This window comes from Antedon mediterranea, chromosome 3 (genome assembly GCF_964355755.1).
Source record: "Antedon mediterranea chromosome 3, ecAntMedi1.1, whole genome shotgun sequence".
NCBI classification, from domain to species: Eukaryota; Metazoa; Echinodermata; class Crinoidea; order Comatulida; family Antedonidae; genus Antedon; species Antedon mediterranea.
The window spans coordinates 29,662,157-29,672,523 of NC_092672.1; the positions used below are offsets into that span (position 1 = coordinate 29,662,157).

The 10,367-nt window shown below is 35.4% G+C and overlaps 1 protein-coding gene across 1 annotated transcript; it reads left to right on the forward strand.

Moving 5' to 3' along the window:
• The first annotated feature begins 7,051 nt into the window (after positions 1-7,051).
• LOC140043343 (kelch-like protein 13) lies at positions 7,052-8,296 on the forward strand. The gene is made up of 2 exons (XM_072087845.1): positions 7,052-7,703; positions 7,941-8,296. Exons 1-2 carry the CDS (start codon positions 7,052-7,054, stop codon positions 8,294-8,296), a joined length of 1,008 nt encoding a protein of 335 aa, XP_071943946.1.
• Positions 8,297-10,367: the final 2,071 nt, after the last annotated feature.

Here is a 10,367-nt window from a genome sequence, read left to right on the forward strand (position 1 = left end):
AATGTATGTTGGTACCAATCTGTGAGTGAGGGCGGTGTTTTTCGACCAATTTTGAACACGGAAAAATGATTGATATTTAAATTCAGAGTTTTTCGGACCTAGAGAGATAGATGCCATGTGTTGCGCCTATCCAGAAGAAAGGGACTACCTGTACATTTATATGTATTTTATGTTGTGTCGCTGTTGCACAATAATTAAAATATAAAGGTGTTAGCAACATGAATGAAATTACTTTGGCTACATGCAGTGTTTGTTGAAGGCATGGTGAAAGAATTTCAATGTACTGATACATGTCTTGAACTGTTTTGATGTTGCACATAATGTTGTGTTACGTTCCTGTGCTTGGAGGAGGATGACTGTAGTTGATGAAGGAATCCAGTGGTGAAAGGATGCAGATACAATACACTCTCCATCTGGAGAGGCCTGCTTTATTTTCGTAACAACACAAGAGCCTGGGGATTTACTACAAATTAAAAACAATTTGAATATCAAAGACAGTTATTTAGCACACATTTATTTTACCGTTTAAATGGTATTTTGATTACGATAAAAAAAAACACTCCATTTCATTTAGACCATTTTCTTTCACTTTCGAAACTTATAGCGAAGGTAACATTCTCTTAAAAAAACTTAATACCATATGTCTGCGCATATAAATGATTTTGGTCGTATTTGATGACACTGTCTCTAAAACCGTGTCTTAATGGTATGCTACTTTGATAATCTAATTAGTTATAAGTTATAATATTCACAATTTTAACAATTACGGATTGTCTATAATTACAGCTATAAACTGGTGTATTTTAAAATAAAATGTAATTGTTTTTCTCGATGCCATTAGTCGAACTAAGATTGCTAATTTTTGTATGCACTTCCATACAGGGTATTAGAAGTCATAAAAGTTTTCATTGTCCCACCAAAAACTCAGTAACATAGGGTACGACAGAGTATCTTTTTGAACGAAAGCACTCGTTTTAACATACCCAGGTAGCAAGCCCATATGGGAACCATTATGGGACCTATATTAAAGCATATGGGTAGCCTACCATATGGGTTTCCCATATGGGATTCCACTATTTTTACACCCAAGAACCATAGCATTACATGACATAAATGAGGTACGGTTTTCTTTGCAAAATATATCGATATAATTATGTCATTCACGTCTGACGAATCCTCGAAAATTCAATGATAGATCGCCAAGTACGTCGGTCTTCAGTTTGATGTCTTTTGATGATATACTCTATGTTGTCCAATTAATATTTTTATCCCGGTCAACCCATGACTTTGGACGTCCTGACATCAGAGTTGCTCGCTCGAATGTTTACCATGCAAAAATATCTTTTCTATAGCCAACGTATAATAGCGTTTTTCTTTAAACATAGTATTTTAATACCACAGAATACTGGAATTTATTTTCATCGACGTAGCATACCCCAATTATGATAATCATAACTCAAAAGCACTGATCTTGAGTTTAGTCAGTGCCCAGGTTTAACATAGGCCTACTGTAATATGCAATTTGAAAGAATAGCGTTTTAACTAAACGAACTTCCTTTAGTTATTCCTCTATAACTTTAATTCCGCAAAATATCTATTTCACTGCCCCCTATGAGTATAACACACATCAGAATCCGCTTCCTCTGAATTTTGGATTTATAACGATGTCACTTAAGTGCCTCGAAGGGCCATCGCTACCACTAACTTTGCCAGGAGAATAAGAGCCGGGAAATGTTATATTTGATGTGATGCTGATAACTTATATGAAGCAAAATATGCGAATAATGTTGCCAATCTGATACAGATAGTTATGAAGTATTATATAATATGTAAGCAAACAATGGAATAATGATTGGACAAAGAAGAAGACGATGATAATTTAGTCATTATTCGACACATTAAAACATTTATGTTTTTAAATGATTTATCTAGGAGGAAGACGGCCATTTTTAGGGTTAATCTGTGACAGTTATAATACAATGTATCCCATAGGGTCAGATCTAATATCGTGCGTTTTCACATAATTACCATAATATCTATATATACGGTAATTATTATAAAAGTTAAGAAAAAAAATTTGTCTTCGATCTTGTAGGGGACCGGAATCGGAAATTTGAGACATTGCAGTCAATGGTATTTTCGTATATCCCAAAGCCATGAGTAATACTGTAGTTACAATACAAAAGGACTAGCCATGTGACTCTCCGAGTTATCAAATTTTGTAGGGGGCGAATCGGAAATTGTTGGGATAGGCCTACTGTCTGGGGCAACTTACATGAAAAAGTTGATGTCATGGCATTTCCGTATATCCCAAATGGTATTAGTTACAATGTAAAAGGGATTTTGACGTGTGGCTTGATTAAATCTTGTATGAACCAACGGGCATTTTTGCGCTACTGTTTGGGGAAACTTCAGGATAAAGTTGCTGTCAATGGTATTTTTGTGCATCCCAATGTGTAGCAGTTACAATGCAAAAGGAATTAGCCGTGTGGCTCTTCGCATGATTAAATCTTGTAAGGCCCAACGGGCATTTTTGGGCTACTGTCTGGGGCAACTTACAGGATAAAGTGGCTGTCAATGGTATTTTTGTGCACCCCAATGTGTGACAGTTACAATGCAAAAGGAATTTGCCGTGTGGCAACTTACACGATAAAGTTTTTGTCAATGGTATTTCCGTATCCCAATGTGTCTCTTGATATGAATAACACCAATTTTTCGTGGTCACTTGGGGCTACTGTCTCGGGTAACTTACAGGATAAAGTTGCTGTCATTTCTGTTTGAACATTCTATAAACATACGGACAATGTCCAACAACTTTTATCCGTGTGGCTTTTTAAATGATTTTAATCATTTAAAAATGTTTTACCCCTCCTATTACGTGTCCCCAGGGAAAATTTACAGGATATGACCGGCAGCAATATTGATTATTGAATCTTAGCCATTTATCTAAATAATCAGCCCATCAAACCTTTTGTGGTTTTTTACATGAATACATTCTCTGGGCGCCCGGTCTAGACGCTATAGTGCTGCAAACATCACAGGTTTGATTTCACGCAATTTTGTTTCCTATATACTGTAATATATTGGTTTTTCCTCTTCAAAGCGATTGTGTAATAATAATTATTCTTCTATTGTATCATGTGACCTTCAAACTATATTTGTACTGAAAACGATAGACCTACTTTAACTTATACGATGTAGTATTGTATTATTATTACTTCATACTGCATGTATACAGTAAGCCCCAGGAAAAACTAAGTCATGCATTACAAACGTACGCGCTGCGCCGAGCTAAAGAGGTCATTAAACTGTATAATGTGTGGACATTGATAGAGGCCAAATCAGTCGGAAAGCCGCGTTGGTAACGCATCACTGATTTCATTCATTGTGAGGGCGCGCTTCGTGGAAAATGTTGGAATTTTTGCTATTTTAGTACACTTTGAAAATTGTATAATTTTGATATTAGATGAAATCAATAAACGTATTTCAATAGTTGAACTGCAAGCGTAAATAATGATAAAAACTGTGATCTAAATTCCACAGTTTTTTTGTTTCGAGAAATATCATTATTTTGTGTATAAACTTTTTTATTTATATTTTTTTTTAAATGATAGTAAAAAATCATTAAATTTCATATTTTCTAGATAAGGTTTCAAAGCGAATTTAAAATCCTTTCAAGATAAACTATTAAGCTATCTATTAAAATAATTTTAAGCTTTCTTGGGATGCAACTCCCACTAATCAAACCAAACCTACTACATTTCTGTTCAGTTACGATCGAAAAACCGCCATTTTGAAACTTTGTTTACGTTTTACGAAGCTGGTACGAATCGACCCGGACCGAATCGTGTCCCTGTTTAATCCGGTTGTTCATGCAGGCGTACTGCGTCACAGGCCTAAGGTTTCAATCTGCTGCCCGATTATTGTTCTATTTGGTTTCTGATCTAGGAAAGGCCTACTTAGACTAGCTACTATAATTACTTACTTAACTTCTAGCCTAGCTAGGCCTAAACATAGTATTTTCTAGGCCTAGGCCTAGTTAGGCTAGTAATTCTGATAGTAGTTTGTGTTATAGGGCCTATTATAGTAGCTGGAGTAGAAGTAGACATAATCTGGGTATATACCAAGCAAGAAGAAGCCTGAAGAAGAACCTAGGCCCAGAAATAATTACAAAAACTGTTAAAAAAACAATAAATTGAAAAACAAAGTGCCAAAAGATAACCCATTTTCAATTTATATATAAATATGGTGGGGAATGTTATTTATAAAATCAGGCATCTTTTGTTTGAGAAACTCAACCATGTATTTTTATATGGTCATGTTTTTAAAAAAGATAATTATTAGCCCATCATTTACTTGAGTATTGTTAATTGGTTGGTACTTATAAGTATATCAATATCTGGCAGTAAATGTCACACTTGTATACAGAAATATTCTATTACTTTATTAGATACAACTTACATTTCACACAAGCAATACATTTTTTCTTTTTATGTATACATATACAGAATGTGAAAAAATACAACCTTTCAAACAATTACCGGTACTGATACAAATAGTAAATACTACTGTATATAAAAACTTCTAATAACACCTTGTTCATCAGACATAACAAACTAGCTAGGCCTAATACTGTAAATATAAAATATGCCACCATATGTACTTTTTAGATATCATTTTTACTTGAGTCTTACTGTTGTACTGATTTTATGATTGTTTTATGTTTATATTGTATGCATCTGTGCGACTCTGGTTAATAAAGTAAATCAATCAATCAATTGCAACTTAATTTATATCTTTATAAAAATTTACTGATCTGAAACACTTCTACAACTTAAATGAATATAAATTTATATGTTATATTAGCGAATAAAATGAAAAACTATTAGCAATGATATTGAAATCGAGAAAACCACTTTACAGCTTCCACCGTCCAACCTCATATTGAAGAACGAGATAGAAAATCTTGATACCAACAAAAAACCTGAAATGAAAATGAATAGCTGAAATGTAAAGAACTATTTAAATAATTGTCACTATGACGAAAACATTTTCTTAAATACTGTATAATTATATAATTATTCCACAACCTGAAAACATATTCAGATACAATATGACTGGAGACCTACCATAAAAAAGCACTAAACACAAAACTTCCTTGTGTCTGTATATTTATTGTATAATTAATAATACAGTAAATAAATTGTACCCATCAGTTGCCAACAATAATGAGGATATTTAACTATAATGTCAGGCTGCGATTGGCTTAATTATCTTTTTAAAACCTTCCCAACGCATCTTCAATATAGAGTAGGATTAACGAAACTTTAATAATACTAAATTGTAACTAAAGTATTTTAATTATCAACATGTTACTAAGGCTAAGCCTAGGCCGATATTACGACAACGATCCACCAGGTCGTGCACACACCCACACCTGCAACAACCACAATCAACACACCATGCACCACACACGACGGAACTAGTGCCGCGAGACGTAACAATTATGTGAAATGAGGACCTTTTTTAAAATGTTCGCTGTAGGAAGCTTAAATAGGGTTTCAAGCCAATTTTAACGTAAAACAGACTATTGATACTTACTCTATCCATATACGCCGATTTTTTGGTAATTCACTATATGGGATGCAAATCCCACTAATGGAAAATTTGTAAACAAACACAAGTTAGAATACTTCAGCTTTGACGGCTGCACACGAACTTTGGAAAGAAACTGTCACTGACAACAAATCCTACAAATTATTCCGAAAATTAGGTGACCTGCGACATCTTAAACATATAAGGAACTGATCTTACCATATATGGTTAATTTTTCGCCTATTAATGTTTATTAAACAGCTATAAAATGACGTATACTTTATGCTAATGTTTTCGCGCGAAACGTTGATGCCTCTGTGCCGAGAGAGGGCTTCTAAAATTAATGACGTCATGCGAAGTCGAAAATTTCGCGATAACGGTCATATTTCCCAACGCGGCTTTCCGACTGAATCAGGGAAGAGTTAATTAACCAAATAAATCTACTCATATCAGATCGATCTGAGAGAATTAAAAAGATGCTAATATTACGTAACTCATACTTGAATGTTTAGAAATGACCCCATGTGATAAAAGTATAAACAAACTCGTTTGTTTTTATATTGTGTCCACACTGAGGCTTTATTCACTAGGTGATCATGTGTCCACACTGATGACCATATTTATGTCTACATAAGTAGTCATTATTTCTCCAACAAATGTTCAGTGCAGCGTACGTATCGATTGGAGATTATCTGATATTACAGTCTCTTGATATAAATGCTGAACGTGAATTCCGTCAACACCATTAAACCACATTATCATCCGAATCGAACATATTGTACTGTACCATCATCCACCGTAACCAGAACCACACATCTGTATAATCACTATCATGTTTATGGTGTAGTTATTTCCATTTTTTCCGAAGTCACAATTCTAATTTTCATCAGCAGTTCCATGGGGCATTTTATTGTCCATGATTGTCCATTATAATCGTCATTATCATCATATAACCATCATTATTATTATCATCATCATCAGCAGCAGCAATATTGCATCATCGATTCATCGTCATCATTATCATCCTTAAATCATCATCTCCATCACTGGCAGACAATGAGAGCACTCAAGGCAAGGCATGAGACACATAATCATCGTAATCATTATTAGGACTACTGTACCATCCCCCACATCGTCCATCATCAATGCAATTGGTATATTTCTTTAATTGTTTATTACCATTAGAACTAAGGAGAAATTTTCGGGATCCAACGAAGAATTCCCTTAGGTGTCTCCTGATAGGGGTCGGTCGTATTGTGTAGTGTTAAAACATATATTTATTCTCGTGTATTACACGTGGGAATGTGCCTCCTCCTGAATAGGGTGTCCTAAAGGGGGAGTTCTACTTCATATTGTTAATACTTGAACTTCAGTGACATCAATAGCGTCTAAATGTTTCGAATCAATGAACTAAACGAATTATCGATTGTTTTCTATTCAGAATAGGAGCAAATCGATGAGCCCTGGGAGGACAAAGGATGCGTCTTCTACATCAATCGTGAACAATCTATCCCCTAGGCGTGAACGTAGGAAAAAAATATCTATGAAAGAAATTAATTTATCCCCACGAAGACGACCTTCCCGCCGAACGCCTGGGACAAACCATGTAATAGACGACCTGAACAAACTTCGTCTGGACGGACATTACTGTGACGTCACTCTTATTGCAGACGGTAAACGACATCTCGTGCATAAGAATATTTTAGTGGCGAGTAGTCCGTATTTTAAAGAGTTGTTTGAAGCCAAAGGTAACCAATACAAATCGGAATTTAGGTTGATTGGTGTCCGCAGCTCAGCATTGTCTGTTGTTCTTGGTGTTGTGTACACTTCCAGTCTGAATGCTTCCGATGTGAGCGAACTTGACGACTTGCGGGAAACGCTTCGAATTGCGTACACTTTACGTATAGAAGTTAATGTCGTCTGCGGTAAGTTTATGATCGCGCGTTTGAAGTGTATGAATTGTGTAGATTATTTTTTGCTCACCAAAGAGTTCTACATGGACGATATCAGGAATGAGGTTGTTGGGTATATTGCTAAGAGTTTTGGTGAAGTCATTGAAAGTAATCTCTATTTACCTCTGTCTTGCCAACAGATAATTAACTTTTTAAGTAGAGATGATCTATCGGCAAAGTCTGAGATTTCGAATTTTGAAGCTGTTATGGAATGGTTACGGAGCGATTGGCCGGACCGAAAAGACTACGCCCCGCTTATTATGACCCACATTCGTTTTCCTTTTATATTTGACATCCCAATGACATCGTAAACAATGTCATACCATTTATTACGACACCAGCATTCCTTCCAAACTCTAACATGTGCAACAACGGACGTCTTTGTTGTCTTAGGTGGTGAGGATATGCAAGGGTTAACCAGTGAACAAACATACGTATGTGATATTGAGACAAACGTTTGGAAACCGTTCACAGACATGCCAATTCGAAGACTCGATTTAGCTGTGGCCACCATGGATAATTTCTTGTACGTAGTAGCTGGTGGCCAGTTCTCTGGCGATTCCTTAGGCATTGACAGCATTGGCACGGTTCACCAGTATAATCCACGGTTTGATACCTGGAGTCAACTCTGTCCTATGAAAAAAAGACCCTCGCTGTTCTCTTTAGATGGAATGAATACGTATCTGTATGCAGTTGGTGGGAAGAATACTCAAGGATTAAGTTCTCGAACATTTTACCAGAGTGCGTAATCAGACACAGATGTTGTATACTATCTGTACCACAATCACGCTTACTTTGATCTGATTAAGTTCTCGAACATTTTACTATTACTGTACGGACCATATCAAAATTATTCTACTGTAGTAACTACAATTTGCTTTCGTTTTAACTGGATGGCATTATTTAACAAGTCATTTTTGGGTGGTAATCGTACATGCTGTTTATTACATAACATAATGCATTGAAAAATAATATAGTTACTGCAGTAACCCCAGTGGAATAATTTTGATATTGTCCCTTAGTTATTGAAAGTGGAAAAGGAGAAACACATTTTGCTCCGGCATTTTTTTTTTTACGTGTGTATGGATCTTTTTATTGTGTTGTCAAAAACGTTGTGGATTTTCAATTTCGATGTCTGTTTTTTTTAAGTTACAACTCCTATTAATACTACCAGCTCATTAAAACAAAAAAATCTAAGTTTTGTAATTTTGTTAATGCTTTTAAAGCATTTAAACACAAATAATAAGTTCACTTTATAAAAAGACAGAATAGACTTAAATTAACCAAAACCCATTACCATTTTACTTTTTCTTGCTTTAAATTACAGTTTTTCTGGTAAATAATTTCATTTTTTTCGATCCAAACTATTATGTGAAACTAAAATGGAATATTTAAAAAAAAAAAAATTTAGGAGGACAATATGTTTAATGTTTTCTATTCGTAACCATCACAGTGACTTTTCATAGTTGACTATTTGGCTTGAGTGAGCCCTCGATATTTTCATAAGTTTCATATTTTTATTCGTATTCGTATTCAACTTCCTCGTTTTGTTGACTATTTTAAACTTGATATTTTTTTTTATTCTGGTGGTACAGTGTGTAAAAAAAAATAGAACTCAACGAAAGTGCGTTGAGATTAGTTTGAACTAAACAATTGTATAAAGCCCGCGAGAAAGAACGACCAGTATTTTACTTTTTTTTTTTACTCGTTGGCCTCCTGTGAATAAATTTCTTTTTTAATTTGTACTTTCCGTTTTTTTACATTTTATTTGTAACTGTTATACCGAGTTTTACGAACCTATAAAATTAGACGGAAAATATTTTACAATTTTTATATCGCTGTGTGACGTTGATTAGATTTGTGATAATGGTGTCCTGCAGTGTGTAGAATACATCGGGACAAACAAAGCAAGTACTTATGATACACTATGTGTGCCAACATTTTATTGACAAATATTAAGCCGAATTGCTGTCAAGAACCTAGACTAGACGAAACTTTATCATATGAAAAAGATTACGCATGCGTAAGGCAGGTGGCGCCATTTTCCGTACCTAAAGAGCCAACAATATCGGCTCCTAGTCCTGGTGGTGGAACAAGTCTCCTCGGACTATAAATCGTAGGTCCAGTATAGGCCTACACAGTGTGTCCGTGTGCACTTTAAAGGACTCAGTTCATTATTCGACGAGTAGGGGTGAACTGGTTCATTCATTCATTAAATCTTTTATTTCGAAATCTCAGGTCCATAGAAAGTAAAATTATTAATTAAAAGATAAGCACTAATTACTACTAGGCCTACTCATCTCAGGATGGCATTCCACATGGAGGGCATCTTTGACTTATACAAGACGTTGCCTTTAATCGTTGGGACTGAACATTTACTATAGGTAATCCTTCGCCTAATGACATGACAGTGCCTAAATGCATAAAATAAAAAATAAAATAAAAGTATACCGTAGGCCTACATGTTAATATCATCATCAGCCTAATCATCATAACGTTACGTAACCTGTGGTGTAATGTGTGTCGTCATCCACGCGTCTTCTTTTTTTCGGTGAAGCGTGGTTCCCACTGAGCGACGCAACGTAACGCAACATACGCAGCGTAAGAAAATGCCCTTCCAATCATTTTGTTTGCCCCCGCCTGCGTGAAATAAAACCTGAGATGTTTGCAGCACTATTGCATCGTCGGTTCCCACTTGTGATCGCAATACAGCACTTTGCGTCGATACGTCGCTGCGTTACGTCCTAGTGGGAACCACGCTTAAGTATTGCCTTGTCGTCGACGTTTGTCACCAACTACATCGACCGCGCTAATTACAAC